Below are 19,754 nucleotides of genomic sequence, written 5' to 3'. Positions count from 1 at the left end.
CGATTGTGCTCACCCAGGAGGTTCGCCTGTCCCTTGCGTGGTGGTTACAGACTACCCACCTCAACAAGGGACGTCCGTTCTGGGTTCCAAATTGGGTCCTGTTGACAACGGACGCCAGTCTTCGGGGCTGGGGAGCAGTTTCGGGTCCACACTTGTTCCTGGGCAGGTGGACGCCGACAGAAGCGGAGCTTCCAATAAATATCTTGGAACTCCGTGCGGTCTTCAATTCTCTCCAGCAGGCACAGCGGTTTCTCCAGGGTCGCCCGGTGCAGGTCCAGTCGGACAACGCTACCACCGTGGCCTACATAAACAGGCAAGGAGGAACTCACAGTCGGGCGGATCTCGTAGAGGTCTCTCGGATCCTGGTTTGGGCGGAGCGCAATCTTCCGGCCATATCAGCGGTCTTCATCCCGGGAGTGCTAAATTGGGAGGCGGACTTTCTAAGTCGCCAGGACGTTCATCCGGGGGAATGGTCCCTGCACCCGGACGTTTTTCAACTACTGGTGGACAGGTGGGGTCTTCCAGAAATCGACCTCATGGCGTCCCGGCACAACAACAAGTTGCCGGTGTACGGGTCTCGCACAAGAGACGAAGGGGCGTCTCTGGTTGATGCTCTGTCCGTCCGGTGGACGTTCCGGTTCGCATACCTGTTCCCTCCGGTCTCCCTTCTTCCACGGGTAATCCGGAAATTCAAACAGGAAGGAGGGACGCTCCTGTTGATAGCTCCCGCGTGGCCCAGACGGCACTGGTTCTCAGACCTTCAGGGTCTGTCCGTGGACAGTCCTCTGCGGTTGCCGCTACGACCGGACCTTCTGTCTCAGGGTCCTTGCCTTCACCCGGACCTGACTCGGCTGTCTTTGACGGCGTGGCTGTTGAGACGGCCATGCTGAGGTCCCGGGGGTTTTTCCAGCTCTGTGGTGCGTACCATGTTACGAGCTCGGAAACCGTCTTCCGCGAGGATATACCATCGCGTGTGGCATACGTTCTTCCAGTGGTGTCGACCGAGAGGTTATGCACCGCGGGAGTTTCGTCTGTCTCGGATTCTCGCCTTCCTGCAAGCGGGACTAGATCATGGCCTTCGCCTTGCTTCTTTGAAGGTACAGGTTTCGGCCCTATCTGTCTGGTTTCACCGTAGGATTGCTACAATCCCGGATGTGCGCACCTTTATGCAGGGTGTTCTCCGCATTCAGCCGCCCTTTGTTCCACCTGTGGCGCGTTGGGATTTGGCTGTGGTCCTGAGGGCTCTCCAAGGACCGCCGTTTGAACCACTGGGCTCAGTGGATCTTAAATGGCTAACAGCTAAGACTGTTTTCCTTCTGGCCATTGCTTCGGCCAGACGTGTTTCTGAGTTAGGGGCTCTTTCTTGTAGACCCCCTTTCTTGGTTTTTTATGGGAACAGGGCAGTGCTCCGCACTCGGCCCGAGTTTCTTCCCAAAGTTGTTTCCCAGTTTCATGTTAACGAGGAAATAGTTGTTCCGGCCTTTAACTCACCGGGTGTTTCCGTGGGTGAGGCCTCTTTGGATGTTGTGCGGGCCTTAAGGACTTATGTTGACCGCACTTCTTCGTTTAGGAAGTCGGACGCTTTGTTTGTCCTCTATGGCTTCCGTAAAAAGGGTTGGCCTGCTTCAAAGCAAACTTTGGCAGCCTGGATCCGTATGGCTATTTCTGAAGCTTATCTTCATGAAGGCCTACCGGTCCCTCCTTCTCTGAAGGCTCATTCCACTAGGTCTGTGGGTCCTTCGTGGGCAGCTCGACGTGGTGCCTCGGCAGTTCAGATCTGCAAGGCTGCTACGTGGTCTTCTGTCCATACCTTCGTGAGGTATTACAGGTTTGACACCTTCGCCTCTCAGGATGCTTCCTTCGGGCGGCGGATTCTCCTTTCTGCACAGGAGCGTCCCCACCCTTAAAGGATACTGCTTTGGGACATCCCCAAGGTATCCTGTGGATACCCTATGGACCCTGAAGTAGAAAATATGAGATATGGTAAGAACTTACCCTTGTTATCTCTATTTCTACGAAGTCCATAGGGTTCCACAGGACTCCCGCCCTGTCGCACCTGTGCTGCAGATGGGCTTTGCTCTGGTCACCGGTTTTCCGTCTCCCTCTGGTGAGAATGTGATTCTTGTATGTGTCCAGATATTTGTTCTCTCTCTTCCTTCTCCTCCTCCGGCCTATGGCTTGGTAACTAACTGAGGTGCCTTGGCCCGGGGGCGGGGTATAGGAGGGGGACCTAGTGCATCCTGGGAGGCTGAAAGCTTAACTCTTTGGTGCCCTGCGACTGACGTCACACCTATACCCCAAGGTATCCTGTGGAACCCTATGGACTTCGTAGAAATAGAGATAACAAGGGTAAGTTCTTACCATATCTCATATTTTTTAACTGTAGTCAGAAGAAAACTATATTTGATTGGTTGTAAATGTGTTTCTAAATCCAATATTAAATAAATACTAATTGCTGAACTTTCTTCCTCCAGTTATTGTATAACTGGCCTAACTAGTATATATTTTTTTTTAACTTGAAAGGTTTTATTAAACCTTTTGAAATTACAGTCAGAAATACAACAACCAGAAATCACAGATATACAGTATATATATATATAAAAAAAAAACAATAGACAATCTAAATATCAATTACAACAACAGTACAATATAAAGAAAAAAAGGTTACTAGGGGAGAAAAAGAAAAAAAAAAGGGTCAGGGGTACAATCCTGAATCATCCAAAATAATACAAAAGAAACACAGAAATAACTAGAGAAAATCCCATATAGTTCTAATCTAATTCAAAAGCAAACAAAGGCCCCGGTCATTATAAAATTCTAACCAGTATTTTTAAATCAAGTACATTTATTTTAATTGAAACTTTTTCAATTTGCTTTATAACAATACATACAACTAAAGAAAAATACCTGTGCTATACAACAAAGAGGAAAAGGAGAAATAAGAGGACTTATGTCTTACATGGTTTAGTCTTTTTCTTCGAACTCCGTAGGCGACACAGGCAGAGACCATGGGGTATAAGGTGGAGCAGGAGGAGTCCGGGCACCAACTAGTTAAACTTCTTCTCCCAGCAGCCCCGGCTCCTTCCCCCTATACTCCGCCCCCAGCCTCAGGCAGGCCAGTTTACTTAGCAAGCCAAAGGCAGGAGCGAGGAAGAGGAGAAGGAAAACTGACCTACACATACAGACACTCCCAGATCCCCTCACCTCCCCAGTCAAACGAACAAAACCGGAAAAAAGTATGGTGCAGAGTACCTTAGGCTGCTCAGCCGAGGCACCACTGGCAAGCGACCCAAGTAGTACCCACCAATCCGGTGAAAAGATCCGACTGTAAAGGCGGAACAGACAGGACTGCCATCGCAGAAGCTTGACGGAAAATCAAACCGAGCCAACTGTGAAGTCCCGTGTGGAAACCGGCCAGTCCCGTTGACAAAATTCATAGAGGACAAAAACCCGAGTCCTAACCATAAAGATCCCGAGGGCTGGCACAATCAAAAGAGGACTCCTCCGTAGAAACATAGGTGGCTGAAACACAGGGACCAAACAGTAATGGGTGATGAGAAACTGAGAGACTACCGTAGGAAGGTAGCTAAAGCAAATACAAAGAACAGCCCAGTCCCAGTGAAAAAACCACACTGGGGAGGAACATGACAACGCACCCCAGAGAAACACTGGCTGGGAGCAGGAAAGCGGTCATCCACGTAAGCCAACAAATGTCAGCAGAACAGACAAAGGGTGATAACTGAAGAGCTCGAAACACCAAAGGCCAAGGAGCCGAGGAACAACACCTTACGAGGAGAACACATTGAAGGGAAGTTCATACGTCTGGCATCAGAGCAATGCGTCTCTGAACAGGACAGCATGTGTGGAAACCTGCAACTTCCAAGCAGAGAAGTGGAGGAAAAAATCCAACCCCACCTGCAAAAGGAGAAAATATATATAGGTGGAACAGCGCTAGAAACACATTCACCATATTTTTCTAGCGCCGTTCCACCTATATATATTTTTTCTGCAGTTATCAGCACTTATTGTGCCGTTTGGGAGTGGTGGCATACTCTCAGGTGGTGGGCAGCTGTTTACAAATTTTATTAAACGTTCTATATATTGAATTATACTCTCTTTTGGAGCTTGGTTGTTTTTATCTAATTTGATTCCCACCTGCATAATGGAAAGGACCCAAGAAAGGGAAACACTCTGGGGAAAAAATTTTTGGCCAGAACACCAAGCGAAGAAAATCTCCGAAGCAGTGACAAAGTCTTAATGAGAACTTACGGGCATACAGCATAGCATGAATGACCGACCTGGAGAACCCTGTATTGCTCAAAACTGAGGAGTCAAGAGCATGGGCCCTGAGATAGAAGATCCGACGAGAATAAAGATACAGCAGAGCATTGATAGAAGACCTGCATACCAAACTCACCAATGCCCATAGGAGGCAACCAGGATTACGGCGAGACGTCCACCCAAAGGGCTCCCGTGAACCCTGGTATGGGAGAAGTACCCCTGTTTCTATGTCTGTGCCGAGATACCAACAAGACGATGACTGACCACCACCAGCAAAGAACTAGTATTCGAAAGACGTCTGGATGAAGCCCTATTCGTCTGGGTGGATGCCCAGGTGGCCGAGGAACTCTCTTGAGATGGAATAGAGATGGATACCAGGGAAAGTCCTAAAGCAGCAATGGGCAGCAAACAGGTCAGCCGAGCCACCAGAATATGAGGGAGTCACCAGCCGGTCACAGCACAGAGAAGCAGCTGCCGGAGCCAGAAACACCATGCTGCAGGACCCGAACAGCAAGTAAGCAGGCACTGGATAAGGAGCTTACTGGAGTATCTCAGGGGGTGGAGGAGAGAGAGTACTCCACCACTATATCCAATATGGAATGAGTGCTGCCTTTCAAACAGGATTTTTGAGCAGGATGAAAGCGGGAGAGCTGGTAAACACGTCCTACATGCTACCAGGCCACGCCCTGAGCTATAATAATTTTAGTACATTAGCAAATTAATAAATTTACTAAGTGGCATCTTGCAAAGACTGTCGCTTCTCAGCGTGTTTTGCTTTGAATAGTATTGTCATTTTACATTTGATGCTTAAATTTGAATAACAAGTCGCAGCTCAGTAAATTTACCCCTCAATCTTTTTCTCTGATTTAATTTTAACTTTATTTTTGCAATCCCATGCTCTGATTTTGTCCTGTTCTTCCTCCCCATTTATTATTGCACAATATGTGTGATCCCTTTCCTCCCTCTATTCCCTACCCATACTGTCCTTCCCCCATCTCTCCTCCTAGTTTTTTTTTTTTAACATAACAGTCAAACCTTGTGTATTAAAAAATGGAAAGTCAATTCCTATTGCACAATTTCTATATAATCAAACGTCTTATCCTCAGAAGATTGTGAGTCCTCTGTTCAGAGAAAGCTTGTTCAATCACTTCAAATCTTCTTAATCATGTCATCCGTGGACAAAGGTGTGGATATGTCTCTCAAAAAAATGGAGAGAAAGCAATACATAGCATAATCTCCTTTTTAATAATGAGTAGACACATAAAACATGTAAACACACGTGACATATAAAATCCTTAATTAGAAGAAAAAAAATACAATTACCATCAAGGCTTTCAGAACTATACAAAAGTTCTGGATAGGTATGTATAGCAGAAATCCTTAGATGTCCACAGATCTCAATCAGCAATAACCAGTCAGGCCAATACTGTGACAGGATCCAGGAAAATAAGCCTTATTTTCCTGGATCCTGTCACAGTATTGGCCTGACTGGTTATTGCTGATTGAGATCTGTGGACATCTAAGGATTTCTGCTATACATACCTATCCAGAACTTTTGTATAGTTCTGAAAGCCTTGATGGTAATTGTATTTTTTTCTTCTAATTAAGGATTTTATATGTCACGTGTGTTTACATGTTTTATGTGTCTACTCATTATTAAAAAGGAGATTATGCTATGTATTGCTTTCTCTCCATTTTTTTGAGAGACACATCCACACCTTTGTCCACGGATGACATGATTAAGAAGATTTGAAGTGATTGAACAAGCTTTCTCTGAACAGAGGACTCACAATCTTCTGAGGATAAGACGTTTGATTATATAGAAATTGTGCAATAGGAATTGACTTTCCATTTTTTATTGCTTCATTATTAGAGCGCCGACATGATAACAGTCATCTAATTTGCATAGAGATAGTATTTATTCTGAGGTTGCGGGAACAACATCATAGGTCATTTGATCTGTTGGCTGCTTTAGCGCATGGGTATACACTCCACTATTTCTTCTTGTCTCAGTAAACCTTGTGTATTGTACAGCTTTTTTTTTATCATTCTATATGAGAATTGTCTTGTATCCGTTGACAATAAAATATTTCAGGGGCCTAATTCAGACCCGCTCGCAAGCGGGTCGATCGTGCCCTAATGCGCATGCACACGACGGAGGGAGCTCCGTCGTGCGCATGCGCGAGACCCACATAGCGACAGCCCAGCTGTCGCTATGGGTCTCGCACCAAAGGGGGCGTGCTGTCGATGGTGAGTGACAGCACCCCCCCTTTGGTGGGCGTGCCGGGGGCGTTGCTGCCCATACGGAGGCGTTCCCATGGGAACGCCTACCGTCTGGGTCCGGCCCCACTGACATCACTAGTGATGTCAGTGGGAGTGCTTTTGGCTCTGATAGAGCCAAAAGCACTCCTGGGCTTGCGGCAGCGAGACCCTACCGCAGGGTCTCGTCGCAAGCCCGATGGGACCATCTTTTTGGCCACTCGCATAAGCTGTGGGTGGTCACCCACAGCTATGCGAGCGGCCAGGAGGCTGCTCCATTTTTAGGTAGGAGGGCCCTGATTCAGAGCAAGCGCTCTGGCCAGAGCGTCCGGCTCTGAATCAGGCCCAATGTATCAAGCTTTCTTTTTCATAAAATTATGTAGTAAAAATTATGACAGTTTCTGCATAATTTTATGAATTGTTGTTTGTTATGTACTAGCAACAATTCAGAGTGCTAAGTAGCACAGATTACAGTCCCCATTATGATCAGTGGGGAATACGATCTCAGCCCTAAGTACCAAACTCCAAAAAGCGATGCTTTTCGGTGTTTGGCCTCGATAAACTGCTTTAAACCTATGGAGGCTTAGGGGCAGGATAGAGATCTTCCGATCCCTCTCCCGCAGACTCCGGCTGGTGGTAGAAGTAAACACTGTGCACTTTTAAAAGTTAAAAACTTCCACAAGATGCCGGGGATATTTTCATTAATAATGAAGATATCCGCCGCGATACAGAATCTTAATAAAATTAGGAATACAAGACAAACTAGATTCACACAGTGTAATTATTTTAATCCTGGCTTCTTTCTATTGAAACGCCAAATAGGGATATAAATTGAGTGATGTAAGGGATACAAATAAGTAGGTTGAATAGTCATTTTAATTAGATTGATCCCACGTGTTATAGTAAGAGGGAGACAATTCTATGTATATGACTTGACTTAAAGATATTCAGAGACCGGGTTTATGTTGAGAAAAACAAAGTCAGAAGCCAAATTAGTCACTAGGATTTTCAAGGTATTTTGGGGCTGGTTCAGACCCGTTCGCTATGATGTGATCGCTCGTAGCTGGCCGATAGTCGCTATCTGCGCATGTGTACACATCGCAATGCGAGAGATCGTGATGCATTTGCTCGCTGCGCATAGACTGCCCAGTAGATTGAGTGACAGGAGAGGCAGTTTGTGGGTGGTGACAAGGGCTGGCCATTAATAACGGGGCAGTGGAGATGCAAACGCAGGCGTGCCTGAGTGTCCCAACTCCGTTTCAGAGGCGTCCATAGTTAAAAGGCAGCGTCATAGTACACGTCACTTGGTGGGATTTCACTCTGAAGTGATCGCAGTGATTGCGGCAGGGTATAGGCTACCTTAAGCGCTGCCGATGGTACCCGATGTACCGATCATTCCATACACTTCCTGGAGATAACGTGGGCGTATTAAGCACTACATACACAAAGCGATCGCACGCCAAGTCATACTGGGCGTGCTTATGCCTTGCCTTGCGATCACCTGCCATGCCGTCACTTAGCCGAATTTGCATACGCTGGGAGCGAGCGTACGCATCTAGCGAGCAGGTCTGAATGAGCTCCTTTGTTCCTAAGCAGATAAATGCTGCATTTTGTCCAATTAATCTGTAAAACCGAAAACCATCCACAATATTAATGAGGTTAACAAGGGAGTTGTTGGCGAGGTCTAGGAAAAGTAACATAAAACGTTATAGTATTAGTTGAGGTAAGACCTCACATAAGAGAATGATAATTAAATAGGCAGGGAAATAGACTCATTGGCCAGCGCAAACAGGTCTGGTGAAAATGAGCAAAGCTGTCAAGTACCCCTCCCCACACCAAACTAGACCGTTGTAAACACATAACTCTAACTCTGGAACAGAATTTAGAAGCCCGGTCCAGCGATCGAAACTGGTGCCAAACCGCAGCGTTGTACCACCTCTGGCCTCACCTCTGGTCTCACCAGTATTTTTATATATGATTTTAAACATGATCAGATGTCATTTATTTTATTAGTTCATGATACATGTTTGCATGGAATAAAGTTTTGATACATTTTCTATCCCTAATATACACAAGTTTTTCCTACTGTTTATTATGTACAAGCAGAAATGATTCTTTATGAGATCTTGAGCACATACACTGTACATGCAATGCAGCAGCATGTGATCTTATTTATATACAGAGCTTTTGCTCTTTATTAATGAGAAAGCTACACCAGTAAACTTGTAATGTTTGATTTTGTGCTGATTGTCAATAACAAGTAAAATCATACTTCATATATAACTTTAGTTTGTCACAGATCAGCAATCTGATCAGAAGATCCAAATTGTCACAACAGTTGATCAGACTGGTGCCAGCAAACGGTTCTTCTTGACTAACAATGATGGCTCATCTCCAAGTAAAGTGATACTCGCTAGGCAAGACCACAGCCAGGGCAAGGTTTATCTAACGACTCCTGATGCAGCAGGTGTCAACCAGATATTCTTCTCAAACCCTGAGGTTTCTGCACAGCACATTCAGGTAATCAACCTAGATTTTTCTTATGTTATGTATGAACCTGTGCAACTAGGTTTTATCCTTCCACATGTGCATTTTGAGTTAATAAAAACTAATTATTATTTAATATACTAATTATGTGAGAGATACAGCAGTATTTTACAGTGACTTACAATATTACTTACTGGATCCTTCCAAGATCTTTCAAAATCGTTGTTTTCATATTCATGCAAATGATAGATCATGCAATTTTTCTTTCTTTTACACATATAAAAATGTGCTTATTACTTTTACATTTTAAAACAATTTAAATGTTCTACTATTTCAATGTACATATTTGCAGTATATATATATATATATATATATATATATAGGATGGATGGCTAGCTAGCTGTAGCTGAATGGTAATTTGGTGCATAGTTTTTGATAAAATATAAGATTGTGACTAACAGGCCTATTTATCGAGGCATTTCTTCAGATTTCACAGAATTCATGCACAGTGTCAGATCCCGCAGAGGAGTTTATTTCACAAATGTGAAAGACTCCTCCAATTTGGGCGGGATGTAACCCACAGGCACAGAGGTTATCGCTACCGCTGTCCCTGTTAACCTTTAGTACATAGCAGGGTTATTTTAATTCAAAATGTAAAAAATCCATAGCGATACTGACTGCTAATAATCGCGGCAGTGCCGTGATTATTAATACGTATGCCCCTAAATCTAGAATAGTAAAATGAGATGAGGACATTTCAATTCTATAGAAATGTACATTGCTTACATAACAAATTACATTGTATACTTTAAAACTTGGATTGGTATACAGTAATGCAGACGACTGGAGTACTATATATGCAACCCACATATATGCATGTTGCACAGAAGAGTTTTAAGTATATGTGGAAGTGTTCCTGTTCAGTATATAATATTATTATTATTATTACAGCTATTATCGGACACCCAGTGTATAGAACAGAATTTAAACAAACCAATAGTGGACCTGTGTGTGGTGTGTGGAGATAAAGCTTCAGGTAAGTGTGCGCAACTTGTTTTAAGTCCGAATTATTTCAATAAACTTGAGAATATATAGTTCACTGCGCTGTTAAGGGTAGGTTATTAAAAAGATGAGCCTCAACATAACACTTAACTTGTAACCAAAACCCTCTAATCAAAGGATATTGATCAGCATTATTTTACCCACACCTTTAACAATTATGAGAAGAGGAACATCCCTTCAGGAAGCTCCTGTGTGGTGAAAGGTATGCCCAGGGAAAAAAATTCAGGGACATTTCAGTGTACATAGCAGACGGGGCAATTTAAAAGATGTGGTAAGTGTGGGGAGTAGGTCCGGAACCAACCATTTCACAATCCCAGAGCGTAAAGCAGAGTGGTCCAGGTTCTCTCTAAGGGTGTGATAATAATGATCGATTGCCTTTTTAAACAAAGAAGGACATAACAGAAGTTGATCCACAGGGTTCTGCCAATCACTATCCAAAAATACCTGGACAACAGAGCAAATATATTGTATGGCTTGTAAGAAAGCCAGGGGGTAGCCAACTAGGTTCTCATGTTTTTCCACAGCTTCCATAAATGTGAGAGTCTGTTGTGAACTCTTATTTACCAGATAACCAATATTAGCAATCCCACCAACCCGCCATAACCATACCGTAAAGGGATATGTAGCCTGATCATCTTGGAAATTGGGGTTATGTAGGAAGATATGCAGATTTATGGGAATTTAGCCCCTAATAATGAGCCAGAATCATCTAGTATTCAACAGTAAGAGGTTATCCTTAAGAGTGGATGACATTTCTTTTTCCTGGAGATGGAGGAAAACTTAGTAAACTACACTGATTCAAAAATCCCTGTTCTATGGAGGTGTTTGCATATATGTCCCTGTCATAAATACAGTCAGATAGATAGCAAAACATAGCAGCCTGATTGTGTATAAATTTAATTTCATATAGAGTCACAATAGACATATGCCTCTATGTGCAGTGAAGTTGAAAGGTAGCACATGTAGAGCTCAATTCAAAAACTTGTGAAAAGTACATCAACAGCTGACCGTATTGTTGTCTTCAGCAGGATTACATTGTTTTGAGTAATGCTTAACATATGAACATCACAAATGTGTATTTGATATGCTTTTTCCACTTTTTCATGCGCTGAACAGAACTCCAGTCAATGAACTGAATAGAGTTGTCCTCAGAAGAAGTATAAAAATCAGGGCATCCCAGACATCACTGTCCTTCCAGTCTAAACTGGTGTCAGGTTTTCACCATACTTAAGAGATAGCGGCCCTCATTCAGAGCCGCACGTTAACAACAGTACGCTCGTTGCGTTCCGATGTTGACTAACCGCGCATGCGTCGGTGTTACACTGCGCATGTGCGTACGGCAGATTGCGAGCTTTTTTTCTCTCGTTCCTAAAATAGCGTACAGGAAGTGACATGTCAAATGTGATTGACAGAACAGGGCGTTTTTGGGTGTTGACGGGGGTGGAGATGAAAAAACGCAGGCGTGGCGAGGCGTTTTTGGGGCGTACATACATTAGCAGATGCGAACGTCAAATGTGTTCGGACCGTCTCATACGTCACTGAAACATCCGCTTTCCCTTCAAAATGCTCGCACAGCTTAGGGTCAGGATTACTCGACCACATTGGCGATGGCCTTCTCCTCCGTCCCGGGACTCCACGATGGTGCAGCGATTAATCGCGGCTGGTCAGTAAAGTAATTAGTGTTGGATTGAAATCCGGCTTGGTATGTGTTTGGAAAGCAGTTTATTGGGATAGCACAAAAGCGTACGCAGGTGGAAATCAGAGCTGCTAATGTCATGATTACACAATCAATTAGCGTACATTTTTGGGGTTTTATTTTGGCCACAATTTGGTGGTTATGGCCTATTGTAACAATAATGTCATCATCTTTTAATTAGCTCCCCTTTTTTTTGGTTTACTGTGGAATTTGCATCGCTATGTGATTTTTTAAACGTTCCTTAAAGAGGCCTTTTTTTTTTTGAAAGAGGGTCAGTTTTTGCGTTTAAGGCCAGGATTAAATGTAACCCATTTGTACAATAATGTCACAATACAATGTCAGTGTTTTGTTTTTAATTTATTGTTTACACACAAACAAATTGGCCTAATATTGTATTGCCTTTTTTTGTGGCCAAGATATTTGATCCAAAAAAAAATATAACATAACTACTAACATAAGCGTAAATACAAAATTTAAAAACATTTCACAAGAAAGGAGAGGGAAGTTTTGACCAGAAAGGAATATGAGCCAAGCACAGAAGGAGTGTGGGAAAAGTCGCCATTGCTGTCACCGTTTTCTCGCCCGTTTGGCTGGGTGAGGGTGGGCGCCAGACCGGGTCCGGGATGCCATCGGGCTGGCCTGTCCAGAGGCAGATGTTGTGGCCTCTGGACTAGGCACAGGGCTAGGCACATTTGGAGGATTGGCTGATGTTGTGCCAGAGGTGGAGGATCCGGATGTTCCGGCAGGAAGGGAGGTCGGCTCCACCATGTGCTGGCGAACGAGCTGCTCCAGGGCATCGGCGATGCGGATGTTGGCCCTGGTATTTTCCGCCAGGGCCTGACCAATGGTCACGTTGGCCGCAGCATTTTGCTCCAGGGCCTCAGCCACCCGTATCAGACTGGCGTCCATCTTCTGCAGAATCTCCGTATGGCAATCCGATTTAAAATTGAGTTCTGTGAGGAGGCCCACTGCCTGCGAGGGGGCACGCCCTGGACTGGCTTCTGCAGGGTCCTCAGCCGGATGTACTGGTTCCTCCCCTGCAGAGCCAGCAGAAATTCTGCGGCCAAGGCTCCCCTCTGGAGCAGACTCATCCGCCTCTGTCTCTGTTAGGAAATTGGAGAAAAGACTCACATTAGAATCTACATATTGGCACAATAGCATTTCTGAGTTGGTGACATCACAAGACTTACCTTGGCCAACATGAGGAGCCGCAAAGTCTGGCATGTCCGTATCCATGTTGGACACGCCAAACACCTCCACAGCCTGCACACACCCCTGTGCCATCTCTTCTAAGTCTGTCAACTCCAATGACACAGGGGTGGGACCCCCACCTGTCCCCCTTGCATGCCTAGCCCTGTCGGCAAGTTTTTGTTTGAGACGATATTCGAAGTCTGCCCATCTGTGGAATGAATTTGGAACCATTATCCTTTTTTTTACAATGGGGTTTGTTTATAGGATGGGAAAGTGTTTACTTACCGCCGTTTGACATCCCGGGCTAGACGGACATAATCACCCACCCTATTGACAGCAACGGCGACCTCCTCCCACATTCTCCACTTCTGGCTTTGGCTCATATTCCTGGCTGCCTGGGGCAGGATGTCAACGCACTTCTGGATCAAAACCTCCATCTCCTTGCTTGTGAAATGTGGCTGCCTTTTTTTTTTGGCAGCTTTGGCGGGTTGACTGGGGCCAGCAGTCTCTTCCATGTCATCCTCCTCACCTATTTGGGTAAATATGCAGATTTAGCCACTTCACAACTTGCACAATATTATGTTTTAAAAGAATCATTGACACAAAATGCATGAAGGCCTTACCGCCGCAATTTTGACCATTGTTTCCCTGGTTTGAAGCCATGTCTCTGCTTCCAGCATGAAATCATCCAGAAATTCTATGTGATTTCGTGACGTATTTATACATGCGTCCTTAGTTTGCGGCCGCATCATTGATTGTGCGTCCCTATGATTCATCCTTAATTTGTGCGGGAAAATAAACACTATTTATGGCTTGGTGTGTGTGGATTCGAGGTGGGGTTGTTGGAGTGTTGTCGGTTAAGTGGTTTGGATTTGGTTGTTTGCGTTTGGAGGATTTGGCAGAGTTGTTTTTTTGTTTGTTTTTGCTACATTTCTTTGGTTTTTCCGTTCGCATTTTTTTCATTTTTTCAACATCCTTTCCTGATTTGGTAAGTTTTGTGCATTCAAATTTGTGGCCAATTGGTGTATTCTGCTGTTTTGTGGTTCGTTAATTTGTTTAACACTCATTTCATCTTTTTTAGTTTTTTTTTGTTTTCGGACCCAAAGAAGTTTTTTGTGGAAATCTTATATATTCGAGTTGGGTAAGTCCATTTTTTGTCTTGCATTTGTGAATTAATTACCGCATTTTTGACTGTTGGTGTAGCGACTTGCATTTGCGAATTAATTACCGCATTTTTGACTGTTGGTGTAGCGACTTGCATTTGCGAATTATTTACCGCATTTTTGACGGCTTATTCATCATATAATCCAGTTTTGCTTTTCCCTTTTCCATTTTTTGGGTCCATTTGAACCCTATTTGACGTACGGTGTGCAATGTCGTTTTCATCGATGGCCAAATGTGTTTTTCCGCTATTTTCTGTGTTGGCTTGCAACAATTTTTAAACAAAAAAAACACCCTCTAAATTTTTGAAGTCTCATTGTTGGCTTTTTTACAGTTTATACGTATCATGACAATACCCCGGCATGTAAGCAGCTATGGATGGTATCAGAAAGCTAAGTTGTTTTTTCTTACTTTTGGGGTGGGTCAAAAGCCTTACATTGTAAACTTTGAATTTCAGGTAGATCTGGGGCGAATTGTTCTGGCCCTGCTCCCGGAAGACGACCAACCTCAAACTCGTCCCAGGCGTAGGCATCGTAGGCATGCAAGGCCCCAGATATTTCGAACACGTGTCACCCTTTTTGGAATGCCCGATGATGAGGTTTTAAGACGCTACCGTCTACCTCCCAAAATCATCATAGACACTCTCTCATTAATAGAAAGTGATCTTGAGCGGCAAATTGACAGTCCAACAGCAATACCACCACTGACGCAATTTATGGCGGTGTTACATTTCTGTGCCTCAGGATCATTTCAAACAACGGTGGGAATAGTGGCGGGCATCTCCCAATCCTCCTTTTCCAGGATCCTGAGGGCAGTGATGGAGGCACTTTTCAAGCACCTCCATCATTTTATTAAAATGCCTTTGGATATGGGTGCCCTTAGTGTGGCCAAGGCCAATTTTTACCAAATAGCTGGCTTCCCACACATCATAGGGGTTGTGGATGGTACTCACATACCACTTCAGCCTCCAGCACGGCTGGAGGCAATATTTAGAAACAGGAAACACTATCACTCCCTGAATGTAATGGTGGTATGTGATGCCTCCCTCCAGATCCTGTCCCTGAATGCTAAATTACCCGGAAGTGCTCATGACTCCTTCGTCATCCGGCAATCAGGGATATGGCAGAAATTAACCAACCTACAAGCTGGTGATGCGTGGCTTCTGGGTAAGTGGAGACCTTTAGTACATAACAATGTTAAGCTTGATACACAGTGTTCCTGATGTGGTCTATTTTTGTTCACAGGAGACAGTGGATACCCTTGCATGTCCTGGCTGCTCACTCCTTATTTGGCTCCCACACCAGGGCCACAAAGTGCGTATAATTCCGCACTTACAGCCACCAGGCAAGTGGTGGAGCGCTGTATCGGCCTTTTAAAAGGCCGATTCAGATGCCTCCACCGCTCTGGTGGCGAGCTCATGTATGTGCCGGATATGGTGTCGAAAATTGTGGTCCTGTGTGGGATATTTCACAACATTGCCATAAGGAGTGGTGTCCCAATGCAGCCAGAGGATGCCTTACCTGAGGATGGCCCCCCCGAGGTTGGTCGAAGGTCAGTATGTGGGGGGGCCATACGCGATGATGTGGTGGCCAGATTTTTTAGGTAAGTTTGAACAAAACTCCAGTGTTTATACCTAATGTGTTTGTGTTTTTTGGCGAACATCTAATTTATTTTTAATTTTCTCACCATCTTCTGTTTGTTCACATAATCTTTGGCACTCCAACGCTCACTACTTCCTGCTACCCTTACCAAACCTGGATCTGGTCCTTTTGGGCATATATTCTTGAACCCATATCGCAACGCCATGTTTGTGGAATCATGTTGGCATGGTCCTTCGTCAACCAGTTCTTGATTTTGTGTTTTTATTTAATTATTTCTTGGTATGTGTTGTATTTGAATTTATCACTGTGTATTTTCTGTTATGTTGTGAATAAATGTTTGAAGAGTGAAATGGTCTTCCTTTTTTGGGACGTTAACAGCAAGTGTAACCAGGTTAACACAAGTTACATTTGACTAAGGGGTAAACCAGTACTGACGCCAGTTGAGCAAAACTGAAATATGTTTTCAGCTTCCCAATCCACACCAAAAGGAAGCCTGGCCCAACCTTGGGATTTGTAAGATTGGCCTAAGCAGCTTGCGCACCAAGTAGGAACCTGGAAAATGTAGAAATCTGTAATTGACACTACACCCAAAAAGGGAAATGACATTGTTACTGTTATGTGTTTCTGGTGTCTGTTTGACATACAAAGACAAAACACAATCTAACTTTTAAAAAAGGGAAATCCTTGCAGGAACTTATGTCAGGCTAAACTATCTTGGTTTTGGTTTTTAAAAATGAGCCACAACGTATATTTGTCTTAATAAATTTATTTGGAAAATAGAACAAAAAAAAATAATCTAATGCCGAAGGAGGCCAGACAGCCGGTCGAGGGCCACCAGAAGGCCGATTACATGGTGGCGCATCTGCCCCACAACATCCGCCACCTCTTGCCGACGCCTCTGTTCCTCTGTGGGTGAGAAAAGTGTGTGGGTTAATACAACAATAGGGAATCCACAGAAAAACATAAAAAAAAAACCAAATCACTCCTAAACCCAAAAACAGAAATAAAAAGGGTGGGCTGGCAAAAATACAAGGCCTAGGTACAAATTCCCACAGGTATGATATGTGTATGCTTAAATCACCAGGAAGAGGTAAAGGCAAACCTTCACAATCAACAAAAGTCAAGCCACAAAAACACGAAGAAAGGCACGACACATGATTACATACAAACAGTTTGTGCTTTAAAAAAAAAATTAAAAAAACATACCGGGAGACAAATCGGGAGCTCCGGCCAAACCTCCATGATCCTCCTCGGAGGATCCGTCATTCCCCAAAGAATGGGGCGGAGTTATGCTGGACTCCGGGGAGGGGGTAATTGGAAGAGGGGTGGGTGGAGGAGAGGGGGAAGTGGGACGGAGGGGAAGGAGGCCCGACATTTCCGGGAGAGGGTCTGGGAAGGATGGGGAGGAGTGGGGAATAGGGGAAAGATTTGGGGTGGAGTGTTGGCTGGGGGTTGGGGAGAGTGGGCGGGAACGCCGTCTGGACGGACGTTGACGGCGGAGTCTTGGCTGTCCCCCTAAAATATGTCAAAGAAATTGCGTTTAGTTTATGGACAAATCCGGGCAACCAAACAAACAAAAAAAAAATAATAAAAAATAAAACCAAAAAAAATAGCAGTAGAATTAAAAAATCAGAAAAAGAGGGGAAACATGCAGACGCAGATATGAGTACCAATAATAAATAGAACAGACAGGAAAACATGCAGACGCAGATATGAGTACAAATAATAAATAGAACAGACAGGAAAACATGCAGACGCAGATATGAGTACAAATAATAAATAGAACAGACAGGAAAACATGCAGACGCAGATATGAGTACAAATAATAAATAGAACAGACAGGAAAACATGCAGACGCAGATATGAGTACAAATAATAAATAGAACAGACAGGAAAACATGCAGACGCAGATATGAGTACAAATAATAAATAGAACAGACAGGAAAACATGCAGACGCAGATATGAGTACAAATAATAAATAGAACAGACAGGAAAACATACAGACGCAGATATGAGTACTAATAATAAATAGAACAGACAGGAAAACATGCAGACGCAGATATGAGTACAAATAATAAATAGAACAGACAGGAAAACATGCAGACGCAGATATGAGTACAAATAATAAATAGAACAGACAGGAAAACATGCAGACGCAGATATGAGTACAAATAATAAATAGAACAGACAGGAAAACATGCAGACGCAGATATGAGTACAAATAATAAATAGAACAGACAGGAAAACATGCAGACGCAGATATGAGTACAAAAAATAAATAGAACAGACAGGAAAACATGCAGACGCAGATATGAGTACAAATAATAAATAGAACAGACAGGAAAACATGCAGACGCAGATATGAGTACAAATAATAAATAGAACAGACAGGAAAACATGCACACGCAGTTTGCCCCACAAACACAAACATTAAAATCACAATACATAACACTTACTTGCCAGGATCTGCATGCGAAAGCATGCCAGCAAGCGGGGCGTTCGCCGTTGCAGGTCGGACCACCTGCGCTCCAGCTGCCCGATGTTGCGGCGTGAGCCGAAGGACCGCAGGCGGGACCGTACCTCCGCATACGCGGAGCGCTTCTGCCGGTTGGTCATGGGTTGAGGCTGGCTGGTGATCCGGCGATCCATGACCTCCGTAAGCACCAGCAGCTCACGCCTGGTGAATGCGGAGGCTCTCATGATGGCAATGGTGTTTTTCTTAAAAATCATTTTTGATAAAGTGTGTAAAAATTTTCTGATTGGCTAATGTATTTTGGAAATTAACAGGAGCAATTTTATTGGTTAGTGTATGAGTCATGTGTTCGACAGGGCCAGAAATCTCTGGAGAGTTAGGATAGGCTTGATGCAGTGACATGCGTAAGCAAATTTAAATAAAGAAATGAACCCAGGGAAATATGCGGGGATCCACAGCAATAGTACAATTGTTTAATTGTGGTTCACATGTTTTTTGAACAATAAAAGCGAATGTTTCATCCGTACGTATTCTGCGGGTAAACACAAACACGGACAAGAGTAAAGTTTCTTGCATTGTGTTGAAAAAAAACAAACAATTAAGCTAATTGATACATTGATTGGCATGATACGATTGATGGAGGTAGGCAGAATAAAGGAGCAGGTAATCGACATCTGACAAGGCCACTTCCTGTTTATACGTGTGCGTGCGTTCCTTTCAAGCCATTTCGGGGATGTACGCTCGCTATTTCGTACGCTCGTTAGTTAGAGGAGGGGTCGTCAGAGTTTAGGGAGGAATTTTAGATGCGAACGAAAATACGAGCGAGCCATTGAATTTAAATATTTTTGTACGTACGCCTAACGTACGTGCGCCCGCTTGCGAGTGGGTCTGAATGAGGGCCAGCATTCCTTCTTTGAAGGGGTCCGGACCATCCATGACCAAGGACAGCTGGCTCTCCTGGAAGTTTTCATAGTGCTGAAGGTTTACGTCTATAGGACTTCCAGTTTTCAGAGGACTTTATAGGTTCTCTACCTCAAGCAGATCCAAACTATAGCCAGATGGATCATGTCCACCATTTAGCAGGCTTATTTTTGTTCTGGGCAGTTGGCTCTGGAACATACTGTATATCTGTTCACCAGGTCAGTGAGTGCCTTCTGGACGGCAAGGAATTGTGCCTCTGCTGAGCAGCTGTGTCGAGCAGTCACCTGTTCCACTATCCACATATTTACCAAGGTTTACCATTTTCATGTTTTCGTATCCAAAAATGCTAGCTTTGGGCACAAAGGCTTGTGTTCAGCCGTGTATGATCATACCGTCACATACAGTAGGTGAAGCTGTTGAACCTGACCAATAGCAGTGACCACCAGTGTGAATGGTTGGAGAGGAGAGAAACTTCATCCTTCAAAAAAAAGTTATTTTGTTTAGTGATGATCTGCTACACAACACAGAAAAGTTGCTTTGGGCTTTGACTGGGCTAAATTTATTTTTTTTTCTATTAAAAAGAATTCTGCATCTGTATTGCACTTTCTTTACACCTGGGGG

At 44.0% G+C, this 19,754-nt stretch overlaps 1 protein-coding gene across 1 annotated transcript in view; it reads left to right on the top strand.

The window, feature by feature from the left end:
* The window catches only part of NR2C1 (nuclear receptor subfamily 2 group C member 1), a 54,852-nt gene that overhangs the window by 16,044 nt on the left and 19,054 nt on the right, over window positions 1–19,754 (top strand). Inside the window, exons 4-5 of the mRNA XM_088454573.1 lie at window positions 8,830–9,060; window positions 9,979–10,063. Of these exons, the coding sequence (XP_088310699.1) occupies window positions 8,830–9,060; window positions 9,979–10,063 (316 nt within the window). The remainder of the gene's footprint in view (window positions 1–8,829; window positions 9,061–9,978; window positions 10,064–19,754) is intronic.

Source organism: Taudactylus pleione, unplaced genomic scaffold (genome assembly GCF_031769625.1).
Source record: "Taudactylus pleione unplaced genomic scaffold, aTauple2 ptg000040l, whole genome shotgun sequence".
Taxonomy (NCBI): Eukaryota; Metazoa; Chordata; class Amphibia; order Anura; family Myobatrachidae; genus Taudactylus; species Taudactylus pleione.
This window is presented reverse-complemented; position numbering and strand designations above follow the sequence as displayed.